Genomic DNA, 19,376 nt, shown 5'->3' with positions numbered 1-19,376 from the left:
TCCAATAAACGTCAAAACGGCTGAACCGATCGGGCTCAATTTTTTTGTGGGACATCTAGGGACCCCAGGGAAGGTTTATGAATGATCAAAATTTCTAATCTTTGTCTCCATTAAAATTCTATCTTCATTAAATTTTTTAAAATTTTGAAAATCCACGAAATTTTTTGTGAAAATCCGCGAATTATTTTTTTTTTTTTACGATGTACACAAAGAGAACATGTTCACAATTAATTTAGAAGATGGGCGCGAAGCGCCCTCTAAGGCTAGTATCATACAATTGTTTTATTTCAATCTAGGTGTTAGTTGGAGGACTATTGGGAGACTTCTCTCCTTGTGAAAGTCTGGATAGTCCCTTGTTCGATATTAACAAGGAAAGATTGAATATTTATTATTTGGCTTAGATCAGATATAGTCCTCGAGACATAACCTTGATTTCAGTCGCAAAAGATTGGTGCAGATTAAGAATGAGATAAGTAGATTCAAAATAAATACTTTTTTCAAGGAAAGTTTATTTGGCATGTTGCATAAAATAAATTATCCTGAAAAATCATTGTTTCTCCTACAACAAAATGTTTTTCATAAATTTTTAAAAATTACGATTTTGTTTTAAAAATCTCACTGCAGATTAATCTAATCTAAAAATCGTGGCAAAATAGAAAAAAATTTCACATATTGATTTTATTGTATTAAGATAAAGCAAAAGCCAGAGTCATGTGATCGCACAATTTCATTGAGTTTTAGATCCCTTCTACAAATAGTGTTGCCAATCGTTGTATATAGTTTTTTGAAAATTATAATATAAGATTTCAAATGATCCTTGTAACATCTTCGTTTTTGGATCGTTTTTGGTTAATTTTTGACAGGTTATTTGCCAACATCTTTTGTCGGGGTGAAAATTTGGCACAATTTTGTAAACGATCCAACGGAATTCACAATTCTACCTACAAACCTGGCAAATCTGTCTGTCTACTTTAACGATTTAATCTGATGAGCAGGAGATACCTCCAGATGATATGTTGCTAGAACTCTCCCCCTACCAATTCTCTGGCAAAACTACAGATAAATCTGGAGACAAATCCCTTGATAACTCCGCCGACCAGTCTCCTGTAAAGAACCTCAATAAGGATTTATTTTTGAACAGCAATGTTCTACCGAGTAAAGATGGAGAGAGGGAAGAAAACAAGGAGAAAATGCTTCTTAAAAATGTTATCTGTCAAGATACCCCCAAGGTAAAAAAGGAACGATAAAATAACTTAAATTTAATTATTGGTAATTTAGTGTGCTTTGATAACCTCTTTCTTTAGTTAATCTTTCAATTCCTTTTTTTTTCTCTGAACTTGAACAATTTTGGAATTATTCGAACATTCGAACATGATTATATGTTTAGAAATCAGTCGTCAGAAGACCCTTGGGAAGTAATAATAAATCAAAAGAAAACATCGAGCCTGGAATCTCGAAACCCCGGCAGCTTGTTCGGAAGCCCAGTATCAGAAAATTATCTCCTCTTCTCTCAGAAAACAATGGAAGAACTAAATTGGAAAAGGTATTTTATTATTTAAAGGGACAGTAGACCTAATGTTTAGTCATGAATCAAATTGACCGTCCTTTTATAGAAAGAAACGCACGATTCACAACAGTACCCTTTAACACTTTTATCCGATAAAGAATGCATGACATATCCATAATTTTTATTTGAAATATTATTGTATTCATTTGTGATTCTTTATTAACTACCTCGCGCATATCCCCTTTAGAAACAATATTAAGGAAATAGTTAGAATCAAACACTTTCCAAGTTAGAAAAACGATGATATCTTGCACTTCATTTGATGATAAAAGGTTTCTAGGTTGTGAATCGTGCATTTACCCAATTAAAGAATATCACTTAAAATTACCACGACGGTCTTTCTCATTTATGACTTTTATTTTAGGTTGATAGTTTCAAAACAAGGAATCCTTCTCCAAATCCTAAGATTGAAGTGACAGATAGTCAAGAACCCAAGGAAACTAAGAAGCATGGAATAAAAACTTCGTTGAAAAAATCTACTCCAGTTTTACCACTGAGGCCCAAGGTAATGTAATGTGGGAAACAACATTACATTCATCATTCTCAGGTTTAAACTATGTCAGACGGAACTATAACCAATAGCGTACTACAACCTGATCTAGGAGCTATTGGACAACCCCTGGCTTCTTAAATGAATTGGGTTGAAATGAAAATGTTAAATGTTCAATGTTAAATGTTCAATGTTATATTTTCTGAAGTTTGAACTTTAAAAAATTGTAATTTTATCAATATTTACAAATAGCCCGTTTAGACAATTTTGTAAAGAAGTAGTTATAATTCATTTCTAAAATTTTAGGTTGGCTCTGTGGTTGAACCGATCAGACCTTCCGCAAGGTTAAACTCATCAAAATTGAACACTCTAAAGCTGAACTCTTCTAAACTAAACCCTTCCAAACCTAACTCTTCCAAACTAAACTCTTCTAAACTAAACCCTTCCAAACCTAACTCTTCCAAACTAAAACCTTCTAAACTAAACTCGTCAAGTCTGAACTCTTCAAACATTGCATCAAACACTAAATCCCAAGTTAAAACAGGTAATTATACTTTTTTATATTTAGAAAATAGAGTTGATTTTAGAGGGTTTTTCCTAAAGTATCTTTTTGTTTGAGGAGCCTTTATGCCTGCTGTGAAAAGAACTTTACCCGTCAAAGGGTTAACTCTAAACACCAGTGCTGGCTTCACAAAGTCAAAAATCAAGGTAGGATTATATTTTTTAAGTAGATATTTGAAAACGAAATCTTTTTAAGTTGTATATTTTACAATATACGACCGCTATTGAAAAAAATGAACAGGAGAATGGCAGAAACTTTATTTATTATAGAAAAAAGTTAATAGTTTAAGTTAAGTCAAGGAGTTATTGAAATTTTCATTTCTAGGTTGAAGTCACCGGAGTAAAGTCAGTATCAGAAGAGAAACCAATCAATAGCTGTATGCCAGCCCCTAGGCCTAAGCTACATCGGCAAGGTTGGTTTAAGAGCTGCTACTTGAGAGGGGGGGGGGGCGAATTAGGTCTTTAATCTTGATGATCAATATTTCAAAAAAAATGGTTTTTTGTATTTTGATTTGAATACTAGGAAGCAGTCTGGCTAGACCAGTTATGTCTGGATCTCTTCAATCAACTCCTAGCAGAAGATTTGGTCAAGGACTTTCAAGCACTCCAAGTACCAGGTTACCTGCTACTCCTAATTCAAGAATACCTCCACCATCTACTGCTGGAGTATCAAGCACTCCAGGTTCAAGATTACTAGCTCCCTCAGGTTTAGCAACTCCGAGGAGATCTTTGGCAACTCCTGCAGGGGTCGGATCATCTAGGTCAGGGGTTCATCTAGGATTAATCTTGATAAACATTTTACACAATTTCACCCCATTATAATGCCACAAATCAACATTTAAACACAAATTATCTTAGTTCATAAAATCTGAAACAAAAAGTATCTTATTCCGAAAATTCTGCTTCAAATAGTATCCTAGTTAAAAATTCTTCCACAACTAGTATCTTAGTCCGTAGAATCTGCCACAAATTGCCACAAAATATACCAAAAATATTTTCTCAATTCAAAAAATCTGGCACAAATTGTATCTTAGTCAAAAATATCTGGCACAAAGAGAAGTCTTGTACCTGCCACATCTCTAGATGAACCCCTGCTCCAGGTTTCAATACGCAGCTCCCTCACCGATGATTCCTGTTGGGTTGGTTAGCTCTACACCGGCGATTCCGAACCCAAGGAGTACTGCATTTGGTCTTCCTAGTCCAATAGGGGTTAAAAGAAGGGGCAATTAAAAAACTTACTCGTTTCTGCAATTGACACTTGATAATGTATCTAAATATTGTAGTAATTATTGATTAACTATGTTTACTGTGATTTGGGATAGTGTGTTTATTTATAAAAATAAGCTTTTATTGAAGAAATAATTGATCATATTTAATTTGGGTTTTTATATTATAGAAAAATGAAACTCTATGCTGAAGTTGAGGTAGTAAATAGATCCCTAGCGTGCCACAATATGAAGGTATAATTTCATGGGTTTAGGGCATAGGAGCCGGACCCGGAAAATATGGAGCAAAATAACATTAAAAATCTTCAAATTTCTTTTGACACTTAAACTAAATCTCTTCTGTCAACTTGTAAAAGATTGTTGAATACTCCCTAATCTATGTAAGGCTCATCGCACAAAAATATGCTAGACATTTTTTATCTCCAGTTTTTTTCAAATCAGCACTTTTTTTCTTAAAGGACAACACTAGCTAAATACCGAATTAAAAAATCAGATCGTAAAATCAAAGATTTATAAAAGACCTCATTGGGGTCGAAATTAAAGGTAGCCCTGTAGTTTAATATTTTTATTTTTAAGGGTATAGGTAAGAAGGTTAGATCTCATCTCGCTATAGGGAAAAAACCTCTTCCTGATGGAAAACATGAATTGTTTATTATGATCACAAATGCGCAGAACAAACAGGTGAATATAAACACATATTATTATAAAAATAGGGTTTAAAGCATTATTTATACGTTAGAAGGTCATTAGCAAGTGTTACAAATTAAGTGTCACATGCTCGACTCATATAAACATCTTCCTAAGAGATGGAGATATCAATGTTTTCTATCTGAAATTTGTAGTTTCGATTGAAATGCTAATTAATGCGGATGAGATCAGGCAAGAAGGATATTGACAGGATTTCAAACTAAAAAACGTCGATATCTTCTTCATTTTCCCTTATATTAAGGTTAAAATGGTACCTTTTTGAAGGGAAGATTTAAATCTTGAATGTAAGGTCACTTAATATTTTATCGACTTTACTTTCTCTTTAACTTAAAAAAAATATTTTTTTAAGTGTTGATGTTTTGAAAAGAATTAGATTTAGATGAATAAAAGTTTCAGGGCACAAAGTACATGATAATGAACAATATCCAAACAGTATTCACGAAGCTGATAAACGAAGGGAAGACGACAATACGCTTAAAGGAACCTGACCATGATATATGTATCAAAGGTAAATATTTATTGTGAATTCGGAAATAATAAAGCGCGAGAAGTAGTTAAACTGTGCTGTTGAACAACTTCTCTTGTGCACACTAGGCTCCGGACACACTTGAGATGTTGTTAAATTATCCAGAATTAGTTTAACTAGTAGTTAATAACTAAACTTATTGCTTTTAATATGAATTTAGCTGAAAACCAATTTTCGCTCCTTAATTTTTTTCTCCATGTTATAGATTTCTACGTAAAAATTATAAATCAAAGAAATCGGCGGCTGATTTGAAACTAATTGAAGGTAACTTTAATAACAAAAAACAAGAAAATTGATTTCATCATGTTAGGAGACGTAATAGAAGTAAAGAGCTTCTTGTCAGTGCTGAAGAAGGTCTTAACGGGACAGGATGTGGAGAAACTAACCCTGTCCTCCTTGCAACCCCTGTCTAGTAAACAGGTAGAATTTAAACTAGTTCTCAGACAGGATGTGGAGAAACTAAACCTGTCCTCCTTGCAACCCTTGTCTAGTAAACAGGTAGAATTTAAACTAGCGCTCTAGTAGGATGTGGAGAAGCTAACCTTATCCTCCTTGCAACCCCGGTCTAGTAAACAGGTAGAATTTAAACTAGTTCTCAGACAGGATGTGGAGAAACTAAACCCGTCCTCCTTGCAACCCTTGTCTAGTAAACAGGTAGAATTTAAACTAGTGCTCTAGTAGGATGTGGAGAAACTAAACCTGTCCTCCTTGCAACCCCTGTCTAGTAAACAGGTAGAATTTAAACTAGTTTACTAGTAGGATGTGGAGAAACTAACCTTATCCTCCTTGCAACCCCTGTCTTGTAAACAGGTAGAATTTAAATTATTGCTCTAGTAGGATGTGGAGAAACTAACCCTGTCCTCATTGCAACCCTTGTCTAGTAAACAGGTAGAATTTAAACTAGTTCTCTAGTAGGATGTGGAGAAACTAACCCTGTCCTCCTTACAACCCCTGTTTAGTAAACAGGTATAATTTAAACTAGTTCTCTAGTTGGATTGGTATAAACTAACCCTGTCCTCCTTACAACCACTGTTTAGTAAACAGGTATAATTTAAACTAGTTCTCTAGTAGGATGTGGAGAAACTAAACCTGTCCTCCTTACAACCCTTGTCTAGTAAACAGGTAGAATTTAAACTAGTTTTCTAGTAGGATGGGTAGAAACTAACCCTGTCCTCCTTACAACCACTGTCTTGTAAACAGGTATAATTTTTAGTTCCCTAGTAGGATGTGGAGAAACTAACCCTGTCCTCCTTACAACCACTGTCTTGTAAACAGGTATAATTTAAACTATGGCTCTGGCAGAATGTTGAGAAACTAACCCTGTCCTCCTTGCAACCCCTGTCCAGTAAACAGGTATAATTTAAACTAGTTCTCTAGTAGGATGGGTAGAAACTAACCCTGTCCTCCTTGCAACCCCTGTCAAGTAAACAGGTAGAATTTAAACTAGTTCTCTAGTAGGATGGGTAGAAACTAACCCTGTCCTCCTTGCAACCCCTGTCAAGTAAACAGGTTGAGTTTATAAGAGAGGGTACAACATTTTTGATGTTACAACTATTTAAATAATGAATATTTGTAGCTATCTTCAGATTTAATTTTACAGTGTATAAAATATGATATTTATTCCAAGTTGTTTTTTTTCTGAAAGGATTTAAAATTAAAATGATCCTGTATTAAGATATCTGGACCTAAACGCAGACTTCATGTTACTAAACGAGGAGATTATCCGGTTAAAGAAGGGTTTCCTCAGACACTCACCAGCGTCAGGATTAATGATATCAGGTATCATTATTCATGGGGACAGTTTTGCAAGTTAGTTTCAGACAGTGGGACCCAAAAAAGTTTGTAGTACGAATACGACTGCTAGACTCAGCTTGATGTTTATCTTAAATGGTCAAATAAACATGAAACACAGTAATTGTGAAGTGTTAATTTAGAGTGTACACAGACCCAATTCTCTTAATAGTTTGATTTTAAAGGGAAAAATGAAAGGGGGTATAGGGGTCATTCCATGTCAAGTCAACCACCTATGGACGGCATGTCACAGATTTTGCTGAAATTTTGCATCTGAACAGATCAAAGATTTTTATAAATGTCTGTACTGTTTATTTGCACCATGAGGCTATCATAAAACAATTTACAGTGAAGAAATTAGATAGAAATTAGATAAAACTCTTTGACTCTTTGCACAGTATCTTCTTCTAGAGTCTTTCATCTCTTTGGATTGGGATCTGAAAGTATGGGATTTTTTAGCAAGGGAATATATTTTCAAAATCTTGTAAGCTTTGGAGTAAAAAACATAATTTTAGACTATGACTATGATTTAATTTGAAATGAACATTTTTTTTTGCTTATAAAATTTCCGGCTCAATGCCTTCTTATGAAATGTCTTCACTATGTGTTTGTATTTTGCTTGTCTGTCTGTTTGTTTGTAAACGATAAACATCAAAACTGCTGAACCGATCTGGTCCAAATTTTGTGTCGGACCTGGCATGACCCCAGGGAAGGTTTATGAATGCTAAGAATTTCAAAATGTTGTCAACATTTTTTTAATTTTCGTAAAATATTTAATACGCGAAAAATAAATTGTAAATTCGAAAAAAATTTGATTTTTGTTTTAAGGAAGAGCAAATGCTTTTTTAATAAATTGCTTTACCTATTATGTAGGTTAGCAAGAATAGATTCTAGGCTGCTGAAGCTGGTCAACCTGACCGAGCTGGATATGGCAGGGAATGAGATTGAGCTGGTTCCAGACAATTTCGATTCTCTTCCATCTCTCACGCAACTAAATCTAGCGGATAATCAAATTTCCAGTTTACCAAGGGACATTGGACATTTTATTTTTAATTCAAGGGTTTGAACTACATATTTTCTAAAGCAGCCCCCCCCCTCTTTGTTTCAAAAAATTAAGTCAATTTCTTTGAAAATCCAATAAAAGGAAAAACAAATCAACCAATGAAAGATGACTAATACACGTGTCAGTTATTTTTCATTAATTAAAGGCTTAATCACATTTAGTTAATTTTTAGTTTATTAATGTCAATGGTAATCAGAGGTTTCTGCACTGGTTTAATGGCAAAATCATTGAAACTTCTTAATCTAAATGGAAACAAAATTAAACTGTTACCAAACTATTTCTGTCAGCTGAGGACTCTTGTAACCTTGAGTTTGAACAAGAACGAGTTAACCCTCCTCCCTCCCTCATTGGGGAAGTTGAGACTACTCAAGCATTTGTCAGTTTGTGATAATCATCTCAAGATCCTTCCTGGTAGTTTCAGTTCTCTGAGGTAGGTTGTCAATAAACACTGAACAGGCTCAACCCTGTAGCATAATATAACATAACCACTAACCACAGGACGTGATACAATGACAGGTTTAAGGATAATAATACTAATACTAATTAATAATTCCGAATCGAGGAATAAGAATTGGTAGAGCTAAGTTCATTTTTGTTAAGATTTTTTACTTAGTTAATATCCAACATATGTTCTGAGATGTTTGAAATGGGTCAGGGTCAATCTACTGAACAATCCAGAGATGATTTCAATGGGGAGGAAGACTTAAGCTGTCAAAAATTCCAGATGAAATTCTGAGTCTAAGCATTTTTCGAAGTGCCTTCCTTATTCATACATTTTATGTTAGATTCCCTTTTGGAGTTATCTAATAAGTTATGAGCTGAAAACATTAAAATGTAGGATATCAAGATCAGTGCTTGATCCATTCTTTTTCTTAATTTCGAGACTAACCTAATCGTGTGTTTGTATCCTGAAAAGCGTAAAAAATTAACTAATCAGAGTGGCATATCAGAAGCCGGGAAATTTAAATGCAGAGACGGGAAAGAAGAGCTCTTAATTTTAAAAAACCGGTTTTAGATTTGCCTATACTTTTGAGGTCATATCGATTGAACCAACGTGAGTTTGGAGTAATGTTCAAACGTGATCAATTTTTATTTTGTTCCAATGCTCTAATGTTCAAATGGACTGAAAACCGGGTTGTGAACAGTTGACTTAACAATTAAACGTTATTGTTCAATCTTTATTAGTCCAATTGATGTAGCATCACATCTGTATTTGTTATTAAACGTAACTTTAATATAGTAGTGATATTTAAAAAGAAAGGATTAAGAAGAAAATCAAAATGATGTACATTGGATACTCAGATTAAGCAATTGTGATTAAGGATATCCCATTCTAAAGTTTTCATCTTTGTTCAGATTAGATACTCTGTAGATATCAAAACAAGTTCTGTTTAGATTAGGTTCTCTGGAGTTATCTAACAATTTCTGTTTAGATCAGATTCTCTGGAGTTATCTAACAAGTTCTGTTTAGATTAGATTCTCTGGAGTTATCAAACAACCCTATGGATGAAGCATCAACTAGAGTACTGAGTAACAAGCTTGAACCTGTATCTTCCCTGCTAGAGATATCTGCGAGCACAGTGGTCAAACTAAGGATCAACTACGACCCAGAAGATCTTTTCCCTCAGCTTCTCGCATATTTAGGTAGGAGACTGTCATTTCAGAAGTGATTTTACTTTTCCTTGAAGAAATCCAAATCTTTTCCAATCTTCTTTTAGTTAGAAATATTTTTTCCATTCATAAATTATAAATATTAGAAATGTGGGTAGTGAAAAATATGCATATCAACCTTAAACCTTTGTTTTAATCTCTTAGATTCCGGTATGCATTGCCCTTGCAGCAAACCAGTTTGGAACAATGTAGCCAGGGCACTTGTCAAGCTTAGCTTATCCAGGAACATAACTATTCATTTTGAATTAAATATTCTTACCCTTTTCCCCCACCCCCAACCGTCTAATGTATGTGATGGTATACACTATACAGGGTATTCCTACTAAACATGACAGTTTCACAGGGTATTCCTACTAAACATGATAGTTTTACACGGTATTCCTACTAAACATGATAGTTTTACACGGTATTCCTACTGAACATGATAGTTTTACACGGTATTCCTACTGAACATGTTAAGGACATTCCTACTGAACATGATAGTTTCATAGGGTGTTTCTACTGAACATGTTAGTTTCACAGGGTATTCCTACTGAACATGATAGTTTCACAGTGTATGTCTACTGAACATGTTAGTTTCACAGGGTATTCCTACTGAACATGTTAGTTTCACAGGGTATTCCTACTGAACATGACAGTTTCACAGGGTATTCCTACTGAACATGACAGTTTAATTAATAAAAAGTTTCAAAGACAGTTTTGCTTGAACAATTGGGGAAGAATTTGCATGCTAAAACATTTTTGATCGGATCAAAATTTATATTATTATTTTTATTAATATTCAACCTACAGTCAATGCAATGTAGGTTGTGTTCCAAGGTCGATGCCAACCTCACTTGTCTGGTTGTGTTTTAATATATGAAATATGACTAAGTTTTTTTTTATAACTTTGTTAACTAGTAAACTGTCCTTAATTTGTCTAAAATGCCCCTTATTTTTGTATTACCAATTTAAAAATAATGAAATTAAAATTTTTTTTCTTTTTTTTGAAATGAATAAAATGGTTTGAAGGGTGTCTAGTACCTTTTCTTGTGATGGATTGAACGAGGTTTGTATGGATGCATCTCTGTGTTCTAGCAGATGTTTAAATCTTTTCATGAACAATCCCTTCGCATTCTGATCCATTGTTGACATTTGTCTAACAACAATCCCTCTAGAGGGTCAGGTCTGTTCCATGTTCTTTCCATCCATACAGAGGATCAGATCTGTTCCATGTTCAATCAATCCCTTCAGAGGATCAGATCTGTTCATAAACAATCCCTACAGAGGATCAGATCTGTTCATAAACAATCCCTACAGAGGATCAGATCTGTTCATAAACATTCCCTACAGAGCATCAGATCTGTTCATCAACAATCCCTACAGAGGATCAGATCTGTTCATAAACAATCCCTACAGAGGATCAGATCTGTTCATAAACAATCCTTACAGAGGATCAGATCTGTACCATGTTCTTTCCATCCTTTCAGAGTTCAAAGATAATATTTGTTCAAACAAGGATCCCTTCAGATTATAAATCTGTTCGGAACAATCCCGACTGGAATTAAATTGAAAGCAAACATTCAATAACAATTCCTACAACTGTGATGTATGTAAACCATATGTTTATGGCCCTTAAACATTCGCACTGTAAATTATTTAATTCAAATGGTTTAGTATCCTTTGAAGTTTTTGATAGGAGCTATGCCTCAGGTTTTATTGTTTTATGTCTAGACATTTGAAGTTTTTAAATCTATTTTTCAGAAGAAAATGTATGAAAAGAAACTAGATCTGGTTCGGGTCAACAAGGTATAGGCTTTATCGTAACAAATTGTTAAAATGATGAAAGTAATTATAGTAGTATTAAAAAACCTGGATCAATTTTTATCCTAGGCAATTCTAATTAAAACCAGTCAGTAAATGTATACACATTAAACAAATGCAGATTATTATTTTAAAAAATAGAATAAAAACCTATTAATTATCCTACTGGGAATCCGTCTTTATTACTTAAGTTTCCAAAGATATAATTCTATTTGTACAGAGCGTCCCATATCAAATAAGATTATCTCCAAGCTTTAACGCCAAAATACGCATATAATACTAAATAAAAACCATTAAATCTGCATGCAAATCTTTATATCAGTAAAATACATTTTACAAATGATTCTTTCAAGATTTTCTGATTAGTTCCGGAAATAGCGATTTAAAGCTTTAACACGATCCAATCTGATGTGGGACGCCCTGTATAATATATATTCTATGTTTTAAGGGGGATATTTTTTTAAGGAGATATTCTGTTTCTCATATCTTGATATTTGTGGTTTCTCTTTAAAGAAGACTTGCGGAGTTAAGCTAGCTACTTAAGCATTGGAGAAAATTGTCAGAATTAAACACTGATCAATCAAGCTAATTTTAGATCAGATAAAGATCAACCTTTTCATGTCAGACATGGTCTTGTTTGAATGAAGAATAACTTGAAAATACAATGGTCCCTTTAATATACAGCAATGTTCACTGTTCAGGATAACATTAACAGACTTGAAGTTGTGATCCTTTCAACCCTTCCTGTCAGATATCCACCATCATTCTTCAAATCCATTATATCGGTAAATATATTTATATAACCTTCCTGTGAGATATCCATCAGCATTCTACAAATCCATTATTGGAGGTCATTATCGAAGGGAGTCAAAATGGAGGTCGGATATATGTGTCTATATCAGTGTTAGTAAAAAAAGTATGAAAACATGTTTGATTAGCTTATAATAAATGAATTTGAGTGAAAAAGTGGTGTTTTCATTGAGGTCAAAATGTAAGTCAATGACCTCTGATCTCAAATTTTTTTTGTGATCTATGTAGATGACTTCAATAAGAGGCTGCATGCAAAATTTTAGCCTTCTATCTCAATTATTAGAACCAAACGCAGCCTGTACAAAATTTAGTGTCAAAAAGCGTCGAATTGCCCCCCCCCCCTTTCATAAAAGCAATATTTTTAAAGTCGAAACGTGAAGTTCACAGTATTTGTGTTGTGCCTTCATAAAGTCCAATAAGAAAATTGCCCCATCATTTATAGACTTTTAAACTATGTTTCACATGCTTGAAAATATGTTGTTTTAAAAATAGTTTTCCAGTTCTATTGTTATTTATTGGAATCTGTGGTCATCTAATATAACACAGCTACATGAGGGGAGGAAGGCCAACCACATCAATCTCTAGTCCGAACCACATTCTCCTCATTTTCTCGTCCGAACCACCTCGAAATCCTCGTCCTTTCAATATTATTTTTTTGAAGTGTCTGATCCTTGAAAATAAATACATTTTTAAAAAATATGGCGACGTTAGGGCATAAAGCATGACTAGAATAAAGTTTTCCATGGATTTTGAGATGTTGGAATCTTCAAATCTACAAGAATGATGTCAAACATTATTTAGGTTAAAAATTGAATCTCTTCTGCCTCCAAAATGGATAACTTTCACAAATAAAAATTTATATCAAAGAATTCGCGTGAACATGGTCTTTCCATTTCAACCCATACAAAATATTCACTGATTTCTGATTTATTTACAAATAAGGTAGATTTGTTGTCCCTACTAAGAGATCACTTCTGCCCGCATGCTTAAAATTATAGAAAACATAATGTTCAATTTATATTACTCAAATCATTTGCTTCAATTAATTGGTCACAACCCTATGAATTCAAACAGTATTTTATCTTATAAAAATTGTAAGTCATATCTTTAACCCAATTTCAGCTGGAATATTACAAAAAGTTGTATACATCGAGTTTGAAAATGTTTTGCGGCATTTTCCGCGAAAGAAAGGGCTCTTGATACAGACGCTTTTTTGTAGAACATCATTTATGGAGCATTTTCATTTTTACACAAATCTAAAATTCATTTGGAAAAATTTTATATTTCATCTATGCCCTAACGTCGCCATATTTTCAAAAAATGTATTTATTTTCAAGGATCGGACACTTAAAAAAAATAATATTGAAAGGACGAGCATTTCGAGGTGGTTCGGACGAGAAAATGAGGAGAATGTGGTTCGGACTAGAGATTGATGTGGTTGGCCTTCCTCCCCTCGCTACATCATCTACAAAGGAATTAAGTCTTTACCACAAAATCTGATTTGTAATTCTGATATCTTTGCAACCTAATGTCATTTTCGTGGACCTTAGATAGTTCAAACTGTGAATTCTGTTAGTTAGATCAAACATTCTTAGTTTAAACCATCGCTTTGCAAAGATATACGCCATAGGGATAAGAAAATTTGAGTTTGTGGCAAAAACTCAGTTCTTATGCAGATAAAATCTTAAAGACTATTAGAACGGCTTAAGGCCATATGACCAAACCGTGCCCTACGAATACCACTACTGCTATTTCCTTGTCGTGTCATTGGTTTTTTAAATTGAGGTAAACGAAACTTATCCTTTAGGGCAGTAATGTCGCATTTTTGGCTGAGGTTGAAGGGAGATGTGTTGGTTGTGTGGTGTGGAGAGAGGAGGTAAAAAAATATTGAAAAATTTAATCATAATTTTCACTCTCCTATGGGCAAAACTTTGTGGTGGATGGCGCTAAATCTCAGCGACTAAATTCAATATCAACATTCTAAACTTTTAGACTAAAGGTTATATATGTGGATGTTCTGTTATCAATTTAAATCAAATGTTTTTATTTAAGCGAGACATAACATTAAATAATAAAATTAAAAAGGTTTAAAAAAATGTTCAAAAAGTTCAAAGAGGTTGTCCAGTGGCTACGGTTGAACCGTCAAGTGGTTAAAAAACCGGGTGAGCGCTTAAGCCACTGATTTTGAATAAACCAATTTCGCTAAATTCGTTAAAGCAAACCTAATTATTTAGGAAGCTGGGTCTCATCTTCTCACTTTAGGAGTTATGCTCCTCCACAGGTCAATAGTTTCTCTTAAATTCTTTTAATATGGTGGTATTTTATGTCCATTTATTTTTCCGCACTATGTACAAGTGCGCAATAGAACAAATTTTGGCAATTTCTAGACTTTTTTCAAGAGAAAAAAAGCAGCTCTGGTTTTTGTAAAAAAGATTTCTGAAATATTTAGAAGAAAGGGGTTTGGCTCAGCACTTCTCAATCTCTTCATCAAACAGTGCAAATCTAAGGAACCGGTCATTTTTTATAAAAATTTGATACAGAGTGTCCCATACCATATTAGACTAAGGAACCGGCCTCATTTATTATAAAAATTTGATACAGAGTGTCCCATATCATATTAGACTAAGGAACCGGCCTCATTTATTTTAACAATTTGATACAGAGTGTCCCATACCATATTAGACTATCTCCAAGCTTTAACGCCGAAATACGCACACAATACTCTAAAACTTGGTATTCTCTGAATGCAAATCTTTATATTGGCGATGAACAATTTTTTAATTATTTGATATTTTTAAATTTCATATTAGTCCCGTCAATCGCAATTTAAAGCTATAATAAGATCCGATATGATGTGGGACACCCTAATCTTATTCAAGCTTTAAGGCGTTGTCTAAGTTTATATTAATATTCCTAGTCATAGTTACTCACGTTGTTTAACTGCGCTTTGTATGACATTGTGAGTTTAGCTGAAGTGCCCGGCGTTACCCGTGGAATTTCAAATTTATAAAAATTGTTTAGCCTAATTCACCCCCAGGATACCCACGGGCTCCCTCAACAAACAGCCAATTTGGTCCAGCAGTGTCCAGCAGTTTCAGCAAAGCTCTTCGCTTTTTATTTCGATAAAACAAATCAAGAAACAAGTAACAAAGTAAAGAATAAAAATCCATAAAATTAAGGATTTGAGCAAAGAAAAAAGGGATTAATAACCAAAACGATAAACATCGGTAATCTTATAAACTAGAAAACGATGATAAACTTTTTAAAGTTAGTGTTGCTGAAAACGTGATTTGACCATTTTTAAAGTTAAATCTGAATAAATGAACGGATAAATGATAGGTGATGTACCTGCACGTAAGTTCTGATAATCTTGAAGGAATTCTGTTTTATCAGAATCTAGGGTTCAATATAACAGAACAGATCAGAAATTACTACCGAGGGATCGCTAATACAGACGCCATTAAGATGGTGAAACTGATTTCCTAGCTCATTTAGTGTTATTCAAATAGTTATATATATTTTCTCTCCGTATTAAGTGTTTAAATCCCATTTGAATGGGATGACTTTTTTCTAATTAAGTTTCCTCTTTAGTTTGTTAATTGTATATGAAATTTTTCCGGTCTCACTTAAAGAAAATTGAAATTCTTTTAAGTGATTTTTTGTCTTTCATTACATAAAAGCGTTGAATGGTTCAACCCTCCCCCCTGTAGTTTTTTTTACATAACTCAAAAAGTATTGGTCTGAGGCTGTTGAAATTTTCTGACTTTTCTTACATACCCAAAGCCCTCCCTTTAGGCCTAAAACCGGGCTTTAATACTAACTGCCTGAGCCCTCAGGCACACTGCCTGAATGACTGCTTTTTCCTGTAACAAACTAAATCTTTGTTTTGACTCACTTCCACTTGTCAGATTTTGATAAAATTTAGCTTTTTGGGAAGCCTTTTACATAAAGAAACGAATTGCAAAGTTTTGCGATTTTTTGCAAACAACCTTTCAAAGGAAATTTGCACTTTTTTAGTTTTTCTTGATTAAAAATCAGGTTATTTAAAATTTGGAAAAAAATTTGCATATTTGAAATGGCATGGTCAAGGGCTTTTCAAAAATGTATAATTTTTCATTTTTTGGACAAATTTTTGTGTGAACATTTTTGCGTTAAAAAAAAGCAATTTTTGCAAATTTGCAAAAAAAATTTTGCAGATTCTAAAAGTAGAGCACAAGAGCTTTCCAATAATGTATCATTTGTCACATTTGGACATCAAACATGGGATTTAGAGGGTGGGGGGGAGTCAAATTGACCCCCCCCTAGCATATCCTGGTTTTCAAGTACCCCAGCAGAGATAGGGTTAACACTTAATTGTTTTTTTCAACTTTTTTCTTAAAAAAATGTTGCTTCTAATTTCCTACTGTTTTAATTTTTTCATAATGCTAAAAGAATTTGATATCTTTGATGGAAATGATTTGATATTTTTGTGTGTGTAGGAACGACGAAGTTTTTATGCGCTCCCTAAAACCTTGTCCGAAGATGATGATACTTTCGGAGTTCTTAATCTTCCTTCCCATTCTAGGATTGACAACTCAGAAACAGAGTCCGTTGTTGACACAGGTTTACCTTTTTTTATGGCATGAATTTGTAGTTAAACGTTTTTATTTTGACGCTTTTATTGACATCCTCTTTATTCAGAAACAACGAGAAAATTCATTGAAAATTGACAACTGATATTTGGATGAGATTAAACTTCGTTCCCCCCAATTTTTTTTTGTTGAAAAAATAGTTTAATAAAAAGTATATTTTACAAGTCCTGAGGCCGAATTTAAAGAATTTGAGCGGCGGCTTAAATTTAAGCCGCGGCTCATATATAGTTGGTTTCACTTGTAATCAATGTTTCAAGATTTAAGCGGTGGTAAATTGAAGCCGGTTTTCGGCGGATTTAAGACGCGGCTCAAATTCATTAAATTCGGACACTGGTTCAGTTGATAGTGAAATACATTTGTAGGAATGTATAATATAAAAAAATATATTTTAGGAGTCTTGGTTCAATTTAATTGAAAGTATAATTCAGGAGTACTGGTTCAGTTTATTAGAAATATATTTTAGGAGTCCTGGTTCAATTTGATAGAAAGTTTATTTCAAGAGTTCTGGTTCAGTTTGATAGAAAGTATATTTCAGGAGTCCTGGTTCAGTTCGATAGAAAGTATATTTCAGGAGACCTGGTTCATTTTATTTGAAAGTATATTTCAGGAGTCCTGGTTCAGTTTGATAGAAAGTTTATTTCAGGAGTCTTGGTTCAGTTTGATAGAAAGTATATTTCAGGAGTCCTGGTTCAGTTTGATAGAAAGTATATTTCAGGAGTCCTGGTTCAGTTTGATAGAAAGAATATTTCAGGAGTCCTGGTTCAGTTTGATAGAAAGAATATTTCAGGAGTCCTGGTTCAGTTTGATAACTCCCAGTCAAGTACTGAGAGCCTTGAGCCGAGTAAACATATCACCCTGGATAGTCAATTCTCTAGCAGTAAACCAAACTGTTCTACTCAACCCTTCACATCCTCACACATCTCCCTGGGGCAGTCCCTCACCTCCACCAGCAGGATGGTTTAGAGCTGAAACAGTATTACATCTTTGATAAACGATTCAGGGGTTATACACCATATACACCCTCTTCCAATGTTATCATGTTATCGCGGGGGTTTGCCAAAATGAAGAAAATAAATTATTTTAGGGGGAAATTGAGAATTTTGAAGCAAAANCCCCCCACCCTAGATCAGCAAAAAAATCTTAAAAACATATAATTATAAATAGACATTGGATATAATGTGGTTATAGTGCTAGTTAGGTATTTTATAAATCGTCAACTACTCTACAGAACATGACATATTGTTTCTAAACAGGAAGGTCGAGGGATAAACTTCCTATTATATGTTCTCTGAGAGGATAATACATGGAAATATTGACGCTTTGTTAAATGAATTGAAATACCTTTTGTTATATAAACCTTCAATCCTCAGATTTAATGAGAATATCTCAAAAATAAGTCATGCAGCGACACCTTCAGGTAAATATATTAAAACTGTACATTGTGTATACTTGATATTTAACTAACATAATCTTCTATCTAAATGATTAAACAAGAAATTCTTATATATGTTGCGTACAGCCGGCCAGACGGCTGGACTGATTGGGCTGAATTTTTTTGTGGACACTCATGGGTGATCGGGGTGAGTTATAGGCTGAAGGGCAACGCCGGGCCCTTCAGCTAGTTTACAATAAAATCAGATATTTTCATTTTGCAGTGCTAAATATCCATTTTAATTTTAAAATGTTTCAATTCAAACAGATCTGGATCATAAGCACTGTTTTTGTACCTCATAAAGTCTTACGACAAGAATTAGGGAAAGAGAATATATGCAATACCTATTTTGTCACGAATTTCGAGGAGCCAGCCTTTGGTTTTATTTCTTATGTCTTACGATAAATACAGTGATGCGTTTCCCCAAGATTTTATAGGTTGATTAATTATCAGTTTTTATTAGTTTAGTTATTTAAATGTTATTAGGCTTCAGTCTGATCTCTGATGATGATGATGTTTTTAGTGGAGAGAAAAGTCCTATAAACAGGCAGGTTACTGATATTTTACCAACCCCAAACACATCTTTATTTTTTGCTTTTGAACAAAAAAATTAGGTGGTGTCTGATATTTTAACTTTCAAAATTCACCCTGAGACATTAAATAAACTTTGTTTATATGCAAGACTAATTTTATATACAATTTATTATATGATTTTTTTGAAATTGTGTACAGGTAATGCAGTACAGAACAATTCTACTTTTATTATTCTAGTCATTACTTCTTCTTTTTCTGTGGACTGTCCCAGGTCCCATATCCTGATAATTTTGGAAAAACAAATTTTTTGGTAACCAGTTTTTTATTTGTAGAACTACAAACTGGGATATGATCATGAATGAAGCGCAGTTTCTGGCCATGTCGATCAAAGAGGAGAAGCCGTTAAAAACCCCGGCACATAAGGTATTGTAACAGCAAGCAAGCAAGCATTTTTATCTTTATTGCAGCCCATAAAAAAGATTTTTTCTCAAATTTTTAAGGGATACTTTAAAAATATTTTGTGAGCCACTTTATTTTAGGGTTAGACTTGGATGAGAAATTTT

At 33.7% G+C, this 19,376-nt stretch overlaps 3 protein-coding genes across 3 annotated transcripts in view; all 3 read left to right on the top strand.

Moving 5' to 3' along the window:
* Window positions 1-19,236, top strand: part of LOC111716968 (uncharacterized) — a gene marked incomplete at its 3' end in the record, with an annotated part of 20,075 nt that extends 839 nt beyond the window's left edge. The window contains 5 exon segments of the mRNA XM_023492484.1: window positions 16,695-16,818; window positions 17,635-17,800; window positions 18,218-18,264; window positions 18,766-18,826; window positions 19,146-19,236. Coding sequence (XP_023348252.1) covers window positions 16,695-16,818; window positions 17,635-17,800; window positions 18,218-18,264; window positions 18,766-18,826; window positions 19,146-19,236 — 489 coding nt within the window.
* On the top strand, window positions 267-4,019 carry LOC111716966 (mucin-7). The gene is made up of 9 exons (XM_023492482.1): window positions 267-371; window positions 996-1,229; window positions 1,388-1,543; window positions 1,932-2,072; window positions 2,364-2,601; window positions 2,677-2,765; window positions 2,944-3,031; window positions 3,142-3,379; window positions 3,719-4,019. Exons 2-9 carry the CDS (start codon window positions 1,014-1,016, stop codon window positions 3,846-3,848), a joined length of 1,296 nt encoding a protein of 431 aa, XP_023348250.1. The 5' UTR covers window positions 267-371; window positions 996-1,013; the 3' UTR covers window positions 3,849-4,019.
* On the top strand, window positions 4,008-14,723 carry LOC111716967 (leucine-rich repeat protein 1). Its single transcript, XM_023492483.1, has 14 exons — window positions 4,008-4,078; window positions 4,421-4,525; window positions 4,949-5,060; window positions 5,389-5,498; window positions 6,754-6,857; window positions 7,743-7,898; window positions 8,129-8,362; window positions 9,404-9,576; window positions 9,748-9,826; window positions 10,615-11,391; window positions 12,108-12,191; window positions 14,024-14,092; window positions 14,451-14,497; window positions 14,666-14,723. The coding sequence occupies exons 1-10, from the start codon at window positions 4,019-4,021 to the stop codon at window positions 10,721-10,723; spliced, it is 1,242 nt and encodes a 413-aa protein (XP_023348251.1). The 5' UTR covers window positions 4,008-4,018; the 3' UTR covers window positions 10,724-11,391; window positions 12,108-12,191; window positions 14,024-14,092; window positions 14,451-14,497; window positions 14,666-14,723.
* Window positions 19,237-19,376: the final 140 nt, after the last annotated feature.

The sequence above is a fragment of the Eurytemora carolleeae genome, unplaced genomic scaffold (assembly GCF_000591075.1).
Source record: "Eurytemora carolleeae unplaced genomic scaffold, Eaff_2.0 scaffold2286, whole genome shotgun sequence".
NCBI lineage: Eukaryota > Metazoa > Arthropoda > Copepoda > Calanoida > Temoridae > Eurytemora > Eurytemora carolleeae.
The sequence above is the reverse complement of the archived record's forward strand: the minus strand, read 5'-3'. Positions and strand labels throughout refer to the sequence as shown.